This window comes from Ovis aries, chromosome 25 (assembly GCF_016772045.2).
Source record: "Ovis aries strain OAR_USU_Benz2616 breed Rambouillet chromosome 25, ARS-UI_Ramb_v3.0, whole genome shotgun sequence".
NCBI classification, from domain to species: domain Eukaryota; kingdom Metazoa; phylum Chordata; class Mammalia; order Artiodactyla; family Bovidae; genus Ovis; species Ovis aries.
Genome location: NC_056078.1, coordinates 5,333,773 through 5,351,770, shown reverse-complemented (window position 1 = coordinate 5,351,770; position 17,998 = coordinate 5,333,773). Strand labels below are relative to the sequence as shown.

Genomic DNA, 17,998 nt, shown 5'->3' with positions numbered 1-17,998 from the left:
AGGGACCTGTTACTTCCTCTAAGTCCTATGTTCTGCTCTCACTTATGCTTCTTAAAATCTTGTTCATTCACTAAGTTGTGTCTGACTCTCTGCGACCCCACGGACTGCAGCGCTCCAGGCTTCCGTCGTTTGCTGTCTCCCGAAGTTTGCTTAAACTCACGTCCATCGAGTTGGTGATGCCATCCAACCATCTCCTCCTCTGTCATCCCTTTCTCCTCCTGCCCTGAATCTTTCCCAGCATCGGGTTGTTTTCCAATGAGTCAGCTCTTCACATCAGGTGACCAAAGTATTGGAGCTTCAGCATCTTAAAATCTAAACCTCCTCAATTATTTTGCTAAAGTATTGCCAAGCCAAGTCTTCATCATCCCACTCTTATGTGTATATGTTTTACTGAAAGGCAGAAATTTCCATTTCCTCTATCTACTCTCAACTTCTTGGCTTCAACTCAACATCCCAATCCATGCAGGTCAATGTGTCCATCGTCATTCATCATCTCTCCAGCCCCTTCCCTTGCACTGTCTGCAGAGGGGCTTGCCTGTCATCATCTGGGTCTTCATTCATGGTGTGTTAATGATGATGAGCTGGACAGAGTCGCGGATGCCTGGCGTGGTTAAGGCAATCAAAAAAGAAACTCTTAACTTCACACTTTATTTTCTATTTTTCAGAATGAAGGGATTTTGCTAGATATTCTCTTCCTAGCAAGCTGTTTTAAGGGTGGTTTGTAAGATCATCGTGCAAAGCATTAAACATCTCAAAAGGCATTTTGTTTTTTCTGTTTTAAACACGCTTTATGTTGGAATGTGCTGCTGCTGCTGAGTCACTTTAGTCCTGTCTGACTCTTTTATGACCCCATGGAATGTAGCCCGCCAGGCTCCTCTGTCCATGGGATTTTCCCGGAAAGAATACTGGAGTGAGTTGCCATGCCCTCCTCCAGGGGATCTTCCCAACCTAGGGACTGAACTCACATCTCTTATGTCTCCCTCATTGCAGGCAGGTTCTTTACCACTGGGCCACTGGGGAAGCCCCTGTTGGGATATAGCTGATTAACAAACAATGTTGGGATAGTTTCAAGTGAACAGTGAAAGGACTCAGTCATACAAATACATGCATCCATTTTCCCCCAACCCCCCGCTTCCCTCCAGGCTGCTGCATAACACTGAGCAGAGTTCCCCGTGCTGCACAGTAGGTCCTTATTGGTTATCCAGTTTAAATATAGCACTGTGTGCATGTCTGTTCCACACTTCCTAACTGTCCCTTCCTTCTATCCACCCTCCCTGGTTCATTCTCTAAGTTCATTTTCTAAAAGTCTAAAAGTCTGTCTCTTTTCTGTAAGCTCATTTGATCATTTCTTTTAAAATTCCACATAGAAAGACTAGGATATTTCTCTCAAAAGACATTTTTTAAGTGTAAAGCAGGAAGCTTATATGGCTTATGGGTTAATAGTAAAATGCAACATTATAATTCAAGTCTGCAGTTCTTCCAGAAGGGGATTTGCATATTTCAACTTGTGATGAAGCCACCCCACAATGTATCTGGATATGCTTTAAAAGGGTTTCGCACAGAGCACTAGTGGTAGAGAACCTGCCTGTCTATGCAGGAAACATGAGAGGTGTGGATCTGGTCCCTGGGTCGAGAAGATCCCCCGGAAGAGGACATGGCAGCCTACTCCAGTGTTCTTGCCTGGAGAATTCCATGGACAGAGGAGCCTGGCGGGCTGCAGTCCATGGGGTTGCAGAGAGTTGGACATAATTGATGTGACTTAGCATGCACGTTTTATAAAGCACTCAGACGCAGCTGCTGTGGGGTACAGTCCTGCAGCTCCCTTCTCAGATGTCTTAGGGCCTTAGAGCTCTTGAACGCACACCTAGGAGCGCTGGGCCCTGGACGCACACTTACTAAAGCGTGGAAGCAGCGAAGCAGCAACAGCAGCGGCGGCAGGGGGCCTCGCCTTTCTGCATGCAGGGGCCGCCTGCCCACTGTCTCAAATATATTCATTCCTGTCCTGTCACTCACTTTGGAAGTAGGATTTCATTTTTCTCATTTCACAGATCAGAAAAAGGAAAGTCAGGGCAGTGAAGTAACTTGCCCAAGGTCACAGAACAAGTCAGTGGCCAAGCCAAGATATTAGCTCAGGTCTGGCCTTATTTCAGGCCCTGAGCATTTCCCATTATGAAATAGAGCTTCTCAAAATGCCTTCCACACCAAAAACAACAAACAAACAAACAAACAACAAGAAACCCCAAACTAAAGCCAGTGACTTCCAGTTAAAGCATTTGCTCTTGACTCGAGAGGTGCGGTCCCAAGAGCCTGTCTAGAAGGGAAGGTGGCTGAAGCCCGGGCCTGAGATCCCGTGGGCCTCATTCCAGGAAGCCCTTCTCTGGGTCTCCCTTTTCTGAAAGGCCTTCTCTGGGTCCCCAGGCGAGCCCTGTGCGGCCCCTCCCCCGGGGTCAGCACCGGGTGCTGCAGAGGTCGGTGGCTGTGTTCCCTGTTTCCTCCACAGAAGCGGACGTTGGTCCCACACCTCTCCTCCATCCGCAGGCAGGCCCAAACTGACCCGAGTCAGAACACGACCTGCCTAAGCGTGTGCCTGCTCATTTGCTTCAGTTGTGTCTGTCTTTCTGTGACCCCCGTGGACTGTAGCCCACCAAGCCCCTCTGTCCATGAGAATGTCCAGGCAAGAATATTGGAGTGGGTTGCCATGCCTCCTCCAGGGGATCTTCCCAATTCAGGGATTGAACCGACGTCTCCTGCAGCTCCTACAATGCAGGTGGATTCTTTACCACTGAGTCACTGGAAAAGCCCGACTTGCCCAAGGCCACTCTTGGGATCATCCTCTGAGTGGTTTCACTGATAACTGGACCACTACAGCCTTGAATCTCAGGCGCTTGGAGGCCCCTTCTCAGGCTGCGTGAGAGGTGGTGAGTGGCCACCTGGCCAGATCTGGACCCATCGCTGGCCCATCGCTGGGAGGTTCATCGTTCCCTGTTTCCGCGGGGACCTCGTGATGCTCACGTATCCCTGAGCTGGATGCCTCAGTGCTCCTTCCGGAGGCCCTGATCAGGAGCTGCAGTTCTGCCTGATACTCAGGAGCCCTGGATCCCAGGCAGGAAAGTGAAGGGGCGCCCCCTCGGGTACAGCCTGCTGCCTCCAGGACTGCCAGAGCCAGCAATGGGAGCCTCTCCCACTGGGAGACCCAGAACCATCAGTGATGCGAGGCACGGGGGCGCACGGTTCCAGACCCTGCCAGGTGGGTAGATGTGACTTCAGAGCAGGACTGAAGCCTTAGGTACCCTCATGAGTTCACCGGAGGTCCTGAATAAAAGCTCAAGCCCAGATAGGGTTGTTGTTATTCAGTAGCTCAGTCGTGTCTGACTGTTTGTGACCCCATGGACTGTAGCACTCCAGGCTTCCCTGTCCCTTCATTATCTCCCAGAGTCTATTCAAACTCATGTCTGTTGAGTCAGTGATGCCATCCAACCATCTCATCCTCTGTCACCCTCTTCTCCTCCTGTCCTCAGCCTTTCACTGTTTCCCAGCATCAAGGTCTTTTCCAGTGAATTGGCTCTTCACATCAGGTGGCCAAAGTATTGGAGCTGCAGCTTCAGCCTCAGTCTTTCTAGTGAATATTCAGGATTGATTTCCTTTAGGATGGACTGGTTGGGTCTCCTTGCAGTCCAAGGGACTCTCAAGAGTCTTCTCCAACACCACAGTTCAAAAGCATCAATTCTTCAGTTGCTCAGCCTTCTTTATGGCCCAACTCTCACATTCATACACAGCCACTGGCAAAACCATAGCTTTGACTATACGGGCCTTTGTCAGCAAAGTGATGTCTCTGCTTTTTAATATGCTGTCTACGTTTGTCATACCTTTCCTTCCAAGGAGCATGTCCAACACTTGTGACCCCATAGACTGTAGCCTGTCAGGCTCCTCTGTCCATGGGATTTCCCAGGCAAGAATACTGAAGTGGGTTGCTGTTTCCTGCTCCAGAGGTCCAAAGATCAAGTGTCTTCTAATTTCCCAGAAAGAGAGTCAGACTAATTAATTCAGAGACAATTTTCGTTTTAAACAGGCAATTTGAGAAATTCCTGTAAGCAGCCTTCAGTGCCCTTAGCTCTCTGGAGTCTCCAATAACTTGATAGGCTTGTGAAAGGAATCAGGAAAGACCCTCACTTTATTGGGAGCTAATGATAGGTCTTTGGGAATCCTCCCCCTAGAAGAGATTCAAAGTCTGATGCATGTAGACATCTGGGTATTTTGAGCCATTAAAAAATGCTTGAGAGTCACTCTGAGGTTCCATACGGGTATCTGTTGATAAAGGAGGCGTGTTTGGGGATTAGCATGGTTTAAGCCATGTCTGAGGAGGCAGTGCATCCTGGGACTTACAAGGATAGGCAGGATGGGAAACTGGACTAAGTCTCAAACTTTCCAAAAGTGATAGAAGTGAAGATAAGCCAGCAATAAACAGTCTCCATTACGTATGATGAACTGGAAGTGTCAGATGGACTGAAGAGTTTAGTATCAGTAAATCTCAGCCAGGTTCCTGGGGATACATGAGCTGAGTCTGTGGACACGTATCCTGACTCATGTTTCATTCCGTTTTAGTAGAACCTAGTTCTGCGTAAATACTGTCCTGGACTTCAGGCCACAGGTAAGCAAGAAACAGATGAGCAAGTGAAACTGTGGCCAAAAATGACAATAGAAAAACAAGGTGTGAAACCCAGAATCCTGGAGATGGATTGTTTCTGCCTGGCCTGAGTGAGCTCTGGGACTTTGGGGTGTGCCAAGCCTGCAGGAGAGGAGAATCCTATTTCCCACTGGACTTGGTGGTGTAGAATGAAAGGTTAATGCTTCTGGCAGCCTTTTTGTCCCTATGAGGTGTGAACTGACCTGAAATCACAGCAAACAGGCAGGGCTGAGGGATGTGGAGAATGATTCCTGATGACACCATCCTCTCTAGCCCCTGAGTCCAGCCGGGCTCCATTGACCTTTCAGCTATGTGAGTCAATGCGTTTCACATTTTTCTTAAGCCGTTTCCAGCTGGGTTTCCTATCACTTGAAATCTAAACACTCATAATAAAAGCAAGCAATAGCTTTAATCAAAAGGATCTTTCCCTCACCATTTTATTTAGGGGAATGACAGCACAAAGGTAAGCTCTTTAGCGCTCTAAGTCTGTAAGTCGAGTCTAGAATTGCAGGGAAGGGTGGACTGGCAGAAAGGAGTCTGAGCCTTCTCCTCTCTCTGGCTGATACATCCTGGGTCTTATCAGAACTTCCACATCTCTTCTCTGTCTTGGATTTTCTCAACCGGAATCCCAGTATCTGTGTCTGAATGCTGTTACATCTGAGACATTAAATGATGAACTTGGCCCCATCCAGCTGTTTTGCTGACGGATGAGAAAGCTCACACACCATGTACCCAGGGGTAAGGTTTGACACGTCAGGTGTGGTGAAGAGCGATTATGCAAATGAATTCCAGAAGGATGATGCTTTTGAGGAACTCCAGAGCGTTGAATTTCTCAAATAGCATAGGTTTGAGCTTATTATTCATTGTGCTCCTGTGCATAATTTTACCGAGTCCTGTTCCACCCTGCTGAGCAGTTAGAGAATCTGGAAGGTGCGGAGCAGTGAAGTGGACTGGGCGCCTGCAGGAAGCCCTCCACCTGCCCACCTGCTCCCTGGCAGTCTGGTGCTGCTGACCCAACGTATCAAGATCACCTGGAAGTCAAGGTCACCCAGGAGCAAGGCTGTGTGTCTGAGTCTGCAGGGAGTGCCAGCCTAGCACAGCATACAGGCAGAGCCCTTCTCAGGCCTGGCAGCTTTTCCAGCTTTCAGGCATGTGTTGGAGATGGAACGGATGATTCTAAACAAAGGAAGGCAGAAGTCCTCAGCTTTTGCCTCTCAGACCTTTTTACTGCAGGACTCGAGTGTTGCTGGCTCGGGAGATTTATTGGGCAGATGGAGGTATTTGCACAGTTGAGGGTTCACTCCCCAATGCCAAGAACCCCGAGCCCTTTCAAAGTTCTCTGTGACCAGGCAGGCAAGCTACTGGCCACACTGTCCCATCAGTGACACAGCCGCCTAACGGATGGCCACTCTGGGTCCTGGGGGACTTTTGCGTTTGGACCTCTAGGTTCAAACTCACTCCTTAACATTGCAGTCATGGGGGGCACGGGCGGAAGACTCTAATTTTATAACTGTCAACTGAAAAGAAAGCACAGCTGAAAAGTTGAGGATTCTGTTTTATTCCAAGGACTTGCTGAAGCCTGCAAGCCTCGGAGACAGCTTCTCAAAAGCACTGAGGAACTGCTCAGAAGAGGTAAGGGAGGAATCAGGGTATATAGTTTTGCAACTTAGACCAGGTAGTCCCAGAGCATCGAATGATTACTGTTAATTAAAGAAAGTCAGACATCTCAAGGAATTTAGCAGTCTTCTATGTATGGGCAGATGCAAAAGTCTGGGCTCATTGAAATGATCCCTTTGACACTCACATAGGCTATCTGGAGCCAGCATCCTGTGTTTTCCCATCCTGAGTCCCCTCGGAGTGAACCAATGTTGTTTTTTTGTTGTTTACTTGCTAAGTCATGTCCAACTCTTTTGCAATTCCATGGACTGAGGCCCATCAGGTTCCTCTGTCCATGGGATTTTCCAGGCAAGAATACTGGAGTGGGTCACCATTCCCTTCTCCAGGGGATCTTCCTGACCCAGGGATCGAACCTGCATCTCCTGCACTGGCAGACAGATTGTCTACCACTGGGCCATGGAGAGCCGCAGGGTACACCATTGGGTGGCTCTAGCGCATGGTGTGATGGCCGCAGCATCGGTTGTCTGCTGATATGGCAGGCAAAATTTATCATTCACAGTACTCTGAGCATACTTCCAAGACTGACTTTAGTCCCTGTTTATTGAAGGCGAAGAACTGTCCCAGACTTCACATATGGTTGCTCTTTCAGGGTTTATGATACAATTGGCTGATTAATGAAATTAATGCATTATGTGAACATAGGAAGTCATGCTCTTTTTTTTCTTGTCACTTTGAAAGCATTCTGCCATCATCACCACTCCATAGGGTTTATAATGCTCTTTCATGTCTCAATTACTGTGTTTGTCTCTCTCTCTGTAAACACAGTTAAGTAGACGGATGCTCCCCATCAAGCTGGTTTAAATGAAAAATGACCAATAATGGAAAAATAATCCCATATGTGAGAATTAGTAAAAATATTATCTGATAAGAATAATGGCAATTTAATGTATTATATTCTTTTTCTCTTTTGTATTGTCTAATTAAGTTACATATTTTGGTGTTTGTGTGGTTGAAGCTTAATTTCCTAGAGACTGGGAAAGCTTTGGAGAGAGGAATACTTTGAGGTTTGAGAGAAGAGAAAGTTCTTAGTGGATTTTAAAGAACCCTGTTTGTATTATTTTTGTTGTTCAGTTGCTAAGTAGTGTCCAATTCTTTGTGATACCATGTACTATAGCACGCCAGGATCCTCTGTCCTCTGTTGTCTCCTGGAGTTTGCTCAAATTCATGTCCATTGAGTCAGTGATGCTATCCAACCATCTCATCCTCTGTCATCCCCTTCTCCTTTTGCTTTTAGTCTTTCCCAGCATCAGGGTCTTTTCCAATAAGTCAGCTATTCTCATCAGGTGGCCAAAGTGTTGGAGCTTCCAAACAATACAGAAAGTATTGTTTGCGTAGAGAATGAAATTTTTAAAAATCTCTAATTTTAAGAGTAGTCCACAATGATAGAACACTAGCTTTCTAGTTAAATTTATCCAGGATAAAGCCTTCTGAGGAGGTTTTTCTTGTCATTGTCAAAGACACTGCCTGGGGGAAAAGCTGGGGAGATGAGGACAATTGGAGGAGGTGAATGATCTCATTTCCTATTGTCTATAATGCCTGTGCTCTTAGAGCCAGGATTCAATACAATTTTAGTATTTAAAATCAAATTTGAAAAAGCATATTAGGTTTAAAAAATTACTGTTCTTTTTTTTCCCCATAAAAGAAATCTATACCCAGATGTACTGATGCAGTGATATAAAATTGATTTCCTATTCATCCATTGTCCCTCCTGATTCCCTTGGGTAACAGGCCTGTTGCAAGGTTAAGTGATTCTTTGTTTAGTTTTGCAGTACCCAGTCAGAAGAAGGGCTCTATATTTCAGTTGCAGATCAAAAGTGCTGTTTTTTAGTTGCCCTTTTGTGCACTCAGAAAACTGAAGGTCAGAAGAATTATGGGAGTCTTTCTACATCTCTCAAGTAATTTAATAAATCACAAGCCAAGTTACAAACGGAAATCAGATTTATCAACTTAAGTTTTCGGTCCTATTCTTAGGGTTCCGCTGCCTTGTTTTTGTATAATGTTCCAGGCCAAATGATTTGTCATAAGGCACACCATCACTGAAATGCAAGTGGGAGAGGTCAAGCCTGCACTGTTATTGTTGTTTAGTCAGTAAGTTGTGTCCGACTCTTCCCAACCCCATGGACTGTAGCCCACCAGGCTCCTCTGTCCATGGAGTTTGCTCGGCAAGAATGCTGGAGCAGGTTGCCATTTCCTACTCCGGGGGATCTTTCCCACCAGGACTGAACCTGAGTCTCCTACGTGGCAGGGGGATTGTTTACTGCTGAGGCCAGGGAAGCCCCGCAAACCTGCATAGGGCACCTCTACTTATCCTTTTAGTCGGTGTAACTGATTTGGCAAGGTGTCCCATGGTGATTACAGAATTAGGAGCACCGTTTTAGTTAAACTTGGTTTTGTAATAGGTTTGAAGATTGAGCATGGGTCAGGTAAAATGTTATATATTAAGAGTGAATGAAATAACAAAGGAAAAATGAAGTCCATCTCAGCGGAAAAAGGAGCTGGTGTGATTTTATTAAGTGCCACATCCCTCGAGGACAAAACAGCACCGTGTCTTAACAGGCTTCACTTTAGGAGAGCGTGTCTTCTGGATTTGCTATCTCTCTTGAGACGTGTGGCTGTGAAAACAGGAAGGTCCGGAGGTAATTCGTCAGGGCTGTGCCTGTCACTGCAAAACCCTGAAATCTCATTGCCAACAGTTGGCATTTCTTTTTTCTGTGTGCTCACCTTGATCCAAATTCTGTACATACCAGTGGTCACTAATAAAACAATAAAAGTGTCTTCATCCCCAAGAGAAATATCATCCAGAACTCTAAATAAAACTCTGTCAAATTGGGTCTCTTTTTACCAGGAGGCTATTGTACCCAGAAGTCAAAACCTTAAGTCAGTCATGTTACTCTTGGGGAAACAACTAGCAGCACCCTGATCATTTAATACTTAGGAATCGCTTGTAATCTCTTGTATCTCCATCTATTCAGTTCCCCATTTAGGCCCAGCCACATGCAACTAGAAATTCTTATTACTGTTTTGATTAGTTGCATTTGCAGAAACACTTTCATCCCCTAAATATTTATGACTTGCCAGTGAATAAATAGTTGGACTTCTTCATATCCTGTAGTTGAAATGTTGGAGAGTCTTGGACTTTTCTGACTGAAATGAGAGAAGTGATCCTAATTTGCAAGGCAAGCAAGTTAAGGTGAGAGATGAGAATCACACACGAATGCATTATAATCACAGAATTCAGGCCTGCTTCTAGCTATGGAGTTGTTTGGTTTTTTTTTTTGTTTGTTTGTTTGTTTTTTTATGTATCAGTTCAGTTCAGCTCAGTTCAGTCACTCAGTTGTGTCCGACTCTCTGTGACCCCATGAATCGCAGCACGCCAGGACTCCCTGTCCATCACCAACTCCCAGAGTTCATTCAAACTCATGTCCATCGAGTCGGTGATGCCATCCAGCCATCTCATCCTTGGTCGTCCCCCTCTCCTCCTGCCCACAATTCCTCCCAGTATCAGAGTCTTTTCCAATGAGTCAACTCTTCGCATGAGGTGGCCAAAGTACTAGAGTTTCAGCTTCAACATCTGTCCTTCCAATGAACACCCAGGACTAATCTCCTTTAGAATGGACTGGTTGGATCTGCTTGCAGTCCAAGGGACTCTTAAGAGTCTTCTCCAACACCACAGTTCAAAAGCATCAATTCTTCAACACTCAGCTTTCTTCACAGTCCAACTCTCACATCCATACATGACCACTGGAAAAACCATAGCCTTGTCTAGATGGACCTTTGTTGGCAAAGTAATGTCTCTGCTTTTGCATATGCTATCTAGGTTGGTCAAAACTTTCCTTCCAAGGAGTAAGCATTTTTTAAATTTCATGGCTGCAGTCACCATCTGCAGTGATTTTGGAGCCCCCAAAAATAAAGTCTGACACTGTTTCCACTGTTTTCCCATCTATTTGCCATGAAGTGATGGGACCAGATGCCATGATCTTCGTTTTCTGAATGTTGAGCTTTAAGCCAACTTTTTCGCTCTCCTCTTTCACTTTGATCAAGAAGCTTTTTAGTTCCTCTTCACTTTCTGCCATAAGGGTGGTGTCATCTGCATATCTGAGGTGATTGATATTTCTCCCGGCAATCTTGTTTCCAGCTTGTGTTTCTTCCAGTCCAGCATTTCTCATGATGTACTCTGCATAGAAGTTAAATAAGCACGGTGACAATATACAGCCTTGACGTACTCCTTTTCCTATTTGGAACCGGTCTATTGTTCCATGTCCAGTTCTAACTGTTGCTTCCTGCCCTGCATACAGGTTTCTCAAGAGTCAGGTCAGGTGGTCTGATATTCCCATCTCTTTCAGAATTTTCCACAGTTTATTGTGATCCACACAGTCGAAGGCTTTGGCATAGTCAATAAAGCAGAAATAGATGTTTTTCTGGAAGTCTCTTGCTTTTCCCATGACCCAGTATCACTTTTAAAAAAAAGTTTTTCATTTTGCATTGCGATATAACCGATCAACAATGTTGGGATAGTTTCAGGTGAAGAGCAAAGGACTCAGCTATACGCATACATGTGTATGGAGATTTTTCAAATTAAACTTTTTTCAAAGCTAAAGTATAAATTTACATGGGGTTGAAAGAAATATTAAAAAGAGATCTCCCCATATACCTTTTATTCAATTTACACGTGTTAACATCTTGCACCACTATCACTGGGGTACTGATGTTGGTCCATTCGAGATATTGACCGTGTCCACCTGCACAGAGATCTCTGCTGCTGCCCTTTTATATTCAAAACACACTCTTCTGTTCTGCAGCTCACCGCTTCTTAACTCCTATAACCATTGATCTGTTCTCTAACTCTAATTTTGTTATTTCAAGAATTTTATATGAATGGAATCCTACTACAATTAACTTCATGGGATTGGCTGTTTTCACTCAACCGTAGTTCACTGAAGATTCATCCAGATCATGGTATGTCAGTAACTGTAATTGCTAAGCAGTATCTCATGGTATGGGCTTCCCTGGTGGCTCAGGCAGTAAAGAATTTGCCTGCAATGCAGGACACCTGGGTTAGGAAGAACCCCTGGAGGACAGCGTGGCAACCCTCTCCAGTATTCTTGTCTGGAGAATCCCATGGACAGAGGAGCCTGGCAGGCTACAGTCCGTGGGGTCGCAAAGAGTCAGACGTGACTGAGCGACTAAGCACAGCACAGCACATCTCATATTGTGGAAACAACAGTCTGCTTAGCAACTCGCTCATTAAGGGACACCTTCTTTTGGTCCAGCTCACATCTGTACATGACTACTGTACGTGACTACAGGTTTGACTATACAGACCTCTGTTGGCAAAATGATATCTCTGCTTTTTAATACCCTTTCTAGGCTTGTCTTAGCTTTTCTTCCAAGCAGCAATAGTGAAGGACAGGGAAGCCTGGCTTGCTGCAATTCATGGGGTTGCAAAGAGTTGGACACAAATTAGTGACTGAACAGCAGAGGGGCATCTGGGTTGCTCCCAGATTTTGGCTTTTATGAATAAAGCTGCTAGGGACATTGATCTGTGGGGTTTGGGGTAAACATAAGTCTTCACTTCTCTGGCATAATTGCCCAGGAATATAATTGCTAGCTCATATGGTAGTTATGCTCATATGGTTCCTATGCTTGCTAGACAGCATATTGAAAAGCAGAGACATCACTTTGCCAACCTAAGTCTGTAAAGTCAAATTTCCAGTTTTTCCAGTAGTCATGTACCGATGTGAGAGTTGGACCTTAATTAAAGAAGGCTGAGGGCCAAAGAATTGATCTTTTTGAATTATGATGCTGGAAAAGACTCTTGAGTCTCTTGGACTGCAAAGAGATGAAACCAGTCAATCCTAAAGGAAATCAACAGTGAGTTTTCATTCCAAGGACTGATGCTGAAGCTGAAGCTCCAATACTTTGACCTGATGCAAAGAGCCAACTCATTGGAAAAGGCCCTGATGCTGGGACCGATTGAAGGCAAAAGGAGAAGAGGGTGGCAGAAGAGATGGTTAGATAGCATCACCGACTTACTGGACCTGAGCTTGAGCAAGCTCTGGGAGATAGTGAAGGACCAAGGAATGTGGCGTGCTGCAGTCCACAGGGTCGCAGTTGGAACTGACGTGGTGACTGCAGAACAAAATGGTAATTTTTTAAAAAAGAAACTGCCGTACGTTTTTTCAGAGAAGTGATACCGTTTGCATCCCCGCCAGCACTGTGTAAGAGATCTAGTTTTTGCATGTCCTTGGCAGTGTGTTGATATTTTCACTATTTTTTACGTTAGTCATTCTGCTGGGTGTATATAGCGATATCTTCTTGTGGTTTTAACCTACGGTTCTCTTATGAGTTATGATATTGAACATCTTTTTCTGAGTTTATTTGTTGTCCATATGTCCTCTTCGCAGAAATGTTTTTTCATGTCTTTGTTCATTTTCTCTTGCATTCTTTGTGGGGGTTTTGTTTGTTTTGGTTTCTTTGTTTTGTTTTTTACTGTTGAGTTTTGAGAGTTGTTTATATATTCTAAACACTTGTTCTTTGTTGGATATGAGGTTTGAGGACATTTTGCCACTGTCTGTACCTGGTCTTTTTGACCTTTTGGCAGAGTGTTTTGCAAAGCCAAAGTTTTTCAAAAAACATTTTTGACATGTGCACATGGACAAATCTCCAGAATAGACCATGTGTTAGGCCATAAAACAAACCTCAGTAAATTTAAAAGGATTGAAATTATATAACATATGTTCTCCAGCTACAATGGAGTGAAATTAGAAATTAACAGCAAGAGGAAATCTAGAGAATTCCCAAAGATGTATAAAATAAAGTTACCTTAAACAACCTATAAGTCAAAAAAAATTATAAGAGAAAATTTAAAAATATTTTGTGGTGAATGAAAAGGAGAGCACAGTAGATTAAAACGTATGGTATTGTCAACTTTATAAAAGGGCAACATGAAAGTTGCAAGTTAAGTTGTATTTGGGGCATAATGAGGGCTGCAGCCCAAGGAGACAGCACCTCAAATACCTCTGAGAACTGTTCCAAATATCATATATTAACGCATATATATGAAATCTAGAAAGATGGTACTGATGAACCTGTTTGTGGGACAGCAATGAAGATGCGGGTATAGAGAACAGACGTCTGGACACGGTGAGAGAAGGAGAGGGTGGGATGAACTCAGAGAGTAACGCTGAAACATATACATTACCATATGTAAAATAGATAGTGGGAATTTGCTGTCTGACACCGGGAGCTCAAACCAGTGCTGTGTCACAACCTAGAGGGGTGTGGCGGGGGGAGAAGGAAGTTCAAGAGGGGAGGGACATATGTATGCCTATGGCTGGTCCATGGTGATGGGTGGCAGAGACCAGCGCAATCTTGTAAAGCAGTTATCCTCCAATTAAAATAAATAATTTTTTTGAATGTAGTGGAGAAGGACAGTATTATGTGATCTTGGTGAAGGAAGTGTACATACAATCAAGCACATATTTCTTCAGAAGGTTCTTCTAACCATGAGAGACAGTCATCCCATGAAGGATTGCAGTGCTTTTCTAGATACGAGGAGACCAAGAATTGGGCTCATAAAATCAGCTCCTAAAAACATCTAACTATCTGAAGACCTGCCCTGCCAGTTTTATTCCCGAGATCAGAGTGCCTCACCTCTGCCCTCCACCTGGAAGGCCTTTCGGGGGGTGCTGAAGATCAGCAGCTGCAGCAGCAGGCAAGGTAATCCTAGTAGGGCGAGCTGTGGTTAGTGGCTCTGTCGTGTTCGACTCTTTGCGACCCCATGGACTGTAGCCCGCCAGGCAAGTGCCCACGGTAAGTGCCAATTTGTAGTTGACAGTATGTAGCAAAAGCAGTGCTCAGAGAGAAATTCATAGCTGTCAATGCCTAAATTTAAAAAAAATAAGAAAAATCTCAAATCAATAAGCTAGTCTTCCACGTTAAGAAACTAGAGAAAAAGGAACCAACTAAACCAAAGTAAGCAGATGGAACAAAATAATAAAAATTAAAATGATGAGAAATGAAATAGAGGATAGGAAAGCAATAGGAAGAATAAGTTAAACCAAAATTTGATTCTTTGAAAAGTTTGACAAAAGTGACAAACCTTTACCAAAAATGACCAAGAAAAAAGAGACTCAAATGACTAAAATCACAGTTAAAAGTTGAGAACATTTCTACCAACATTACCTAATTGAAAGAGAATTCTATAAACTACTGTGTATCGACACATGAGATAACCTAGCCAAACCAGGAGAATTCATAGAAATACACACACTACCAAAATTGACTGAAAAAGAAATAGATGATCTGAGTAAGCCTATAACAATTAAAGGGAATTAATGGGTAATCAAAAACTCGCAACAAAGAAAAGCCCAGAATCGATTAGCTTGACTCTCAAATTCTCTAAAATGATTAAAGAAGAATTACCATCAGTTCTTCTCAAATCTCCCCAAAAAAGAGTGAAGAAAGGAACAGTTTTTAAATCATTCTGTGGGGCCAGTATTACCCTGATACCAAAGCCAGACAAAGTCATCGCAAGAAAAAACAACCTTAGACCGATATCCCGTATGAGTATAAACACAAAAATCATTTAAAAATACTAACCCAAATGAAACTTGTGCATGTATTCAACTTAAAATGGGACAGGTCCTTCTGTTTAGTGTCTGACTGCCTTCTCGTTCTCCAGATTTCTCTAATGCTGTCCTGCCCCATGAAGAGAACTACAGTCCATCCATCCTGGTTTCTCCATATGAGCAGATAGATGCCCATCAAAGTTCTTACTCCAGCCAGTCACACTTCCTCATCAAAAATGGGGACTACTTCTCCCATAAATAGTCTATGTGAGCTGTCAAACCGGAATTTGAAACAGTATAATCAAGTTACTATTAAATTACTTAAGCTCCTCAGGTGAAGCCACATAAGCAACAAGGTGCTGGATTTAGATGAGGAGGTAGAAAGGCAAAGCTTGAAGGGAGGAAATGAGCTTTGCTGTTGGCATTCCATATTAACATAAGGGAGAGATGCTTCAGAGCGAGTCACCTTCTCTGGGAAGACCTATCATATTACTGGACTCTTGGCTTGTGGCGCTTGGGACACTGTGACAAGCAGTGAGCCTTAACTTTGCCGGGCAGATGCTAAGAGCATACACACCTAACCACGCTGGCATTTTGAACGCCTCTGAGATTGGGGAGTGAGTTGGAAGCCCCCACCAGGTGGCGCTAGTGGTAAAGAATCTGCTGGCTAGTGCAGGAGACACAAGAGATGTGGCTTTGATCCCTGGGTTGGGAAGACCCCCTGGAGTAGGAAATGGCAACCCATTCCAGTATTCTTGCCTCGAAAATCTCATGGACTGAGGAGCCTAGCAGGCTACAGTCCATGGGACCGCAGAGAGTCAGACATGACTGAGCAACTGACCATACCACACACTGAGCAACAGAACAGAATGTTCCTGCAATAAGACAGTGAAGACAGAAATCCAATTACTGAACTAATTAGCACCTTTGAGTGGTAAGCACCGAATTTACAGGAGGAAAGCACTGGAGAAATCCTTGAATACCCAGTAAGGCTGACACTTGCCCTTCTTAGAGAGTCTGGTGGCGAGCCAGAGGCCCTCGGGGCACACAGGCAGCATGGCTTAGTTACTGCTGATCAGAATTGAGCCCTCTGCATCCAAAGCCTTTTGCAGATAGCTTTTCATTTAACATAGTTTTAGAAGGTGTTTTAATTCCCTAAGGAGTTTGGGAAATGACTTTCTTTTGGCTCAATCTCACTTTAAAAATTATTTATTCTGCTGCTGAAAATTCCATTTGTCCTAGGTCTTAAGGTGAAATTAAAATTCCATTCAGGGACTCACTGTGCCGACGTGGGATTACGGCCTTCATTAGAAAGAATTTTGTTGTTCGCTTTATTTTCTGCCACCCGGGGTCTTTTATTTTCAAAGCTGATCTGAGGGTATTTGCAAGGAAAAGGAAGCAGTAATAGAACAACGTGACCTTTTCGAGCTGTAACAGAATATCCCTTCTGTACAACCCATCTGGAGCATCTAGTCTACAAAACTCCAACAGGATCCTGCCTAGATAGTTCTCATATATCTGAAACATGGTATATCTAGGTATGGTAAAGATGAGATGCTCATTATGTTCAAACTTGTATGGAACCCTCCATTCAGTGGTCTATTTCTAGTGAAAGCCCTTTCTTTATGGCATAGGTTTAGGCTTTATGAAATTTTTGTAGGAAGAGGGATGCTTTCCAGGGCCCGAGAGTGGGCTCTTGTCTAACACTCAGAAATGAATTGTCTAAGGAGACACATTTGCTGACAAAGCAAGAGACTTCACTGGGAAGGGGGGGCGCCGGGTGGGAACCGAGGAGGACTGCTCTGCCAAGTGGCTCACAGCCTCAGGTTTTATGGTGATGGGGTTAGTTTCCAGATTTTCTCTGGCCAGTCATTCTGACTCAGGGTCCTTCCTGGCAGTGTGCACATCACTCAGCCAAGATGGATGTTAGCAAGGAGGATGCTGGGAGGTTGGTAAGACATTTTGACCTTTCCTGAATTTTTCTATTGGTGATGTCACCTGGGGAACCTGTTATTGATTGGTCACCCTCAGAAGCCTGCACTGAGCCTGTCCCTTGCTGGCTGACTTGCAGAAGCAAGCCGCCACTGTGAACTGGCTGCCTTACCAAAGGTGTAAGTTGAGGTGAGTTGTCATAACTGGAAAGGTTTAAAACTGGTTCTGGTGGCAACTGGTTACTGTGGCTACAGACAATCCACCTTTTCCTAAGCTGCAAAGAGCTGCTTTTCATTCTTATGGTTCAACCTAAGACAAGTCTGTAAGAATGCACCCAACTCTTGAAAGCAAGCGGTGGAGACCTGGACTGCTTATCAAGAATGTTCTGGAATCAGTTTGAAAAGCAAGATAGCTATGTATGCACTGCTCTCAAGTACTGTCAGTGAGCGGTAGTCCATTGGCAATTTCAATGCTTGCTGTTATTTTGTGGACTGGATGCTCAGAATTGATAAAGATGAAGGTCTGTCTTCTGTGCCTAAGCACTAAACATCTCTTCGCTCTCTGCGTTTTCTGTGCTTTTCCCACCCTTCTGACCCCTCTCTTCCTTCAGCCTTGTCAGTGTAGAACAATAACTCTAATACATGAGCTCCATCTGCCCTGGATTCCCACTCACACAGCTGATCCTGTGAGCCCGCTCTCCTTTGCAGGGATCTAATCACAGCCTCTTACTCTTTTGTGGCTCTTTCTAGTACAAGGCGTGTGGATAATTCCAACACAAGACTGGTGGTCCAAATTGAAAAGGATCCAGGTAAGAGGATGTCTTCCTTCTCTTTCTTTCTTTTTTTATATTTTATTTTATTTATTTTTGGCCATGCAGCATGTGGGATCTTAGTTCCCCAAGCAAGGATTGAACCATACCCCCTGTGTTGGAAGCATGCAGTCTTAACCACCGGAGCTCCCCTGCCCAGGAAAGTCCCCTGTCTCTCTTTTAAGCTATTTATTTTGTTGTGTAGATGGATTCCTTCAGTCCAAAAAAGAGGAATTAAGTACTCACTTTTTTTAATCACTGTGGAGACAGTGCATGTCTTGGTAAATATGCTGATGGTAAAAATAAAACTGTGCAAATAGAACTGAT

At 44.2% G+C, this 17,998-nt stretch overlaps 1 protein-coding gene across 2 annotated transcripts in view; it reads left to right on the top strand.

Annotated features, from left to right (window-relative positions):
• Positions 1-17,998, top strand: part of PCNX2 (pecanex 2) — a 311,506-nt gene that overhangs the window by 216,400 nt on the left and 77,108 nt on the right. For both annotated transcript variants that reach the window (XM_012104979.5, XM_060406546.1), the window contains one exon: positions 17,613-17,671. In XM_012104979.5, the coding sequence (XP_011960369.3) occupies positions 17,613-17,671 (59 nt within the window). The remainder of the gene's footprint in view (positions 1-17,612; positions 17,672-17,998) is intronic.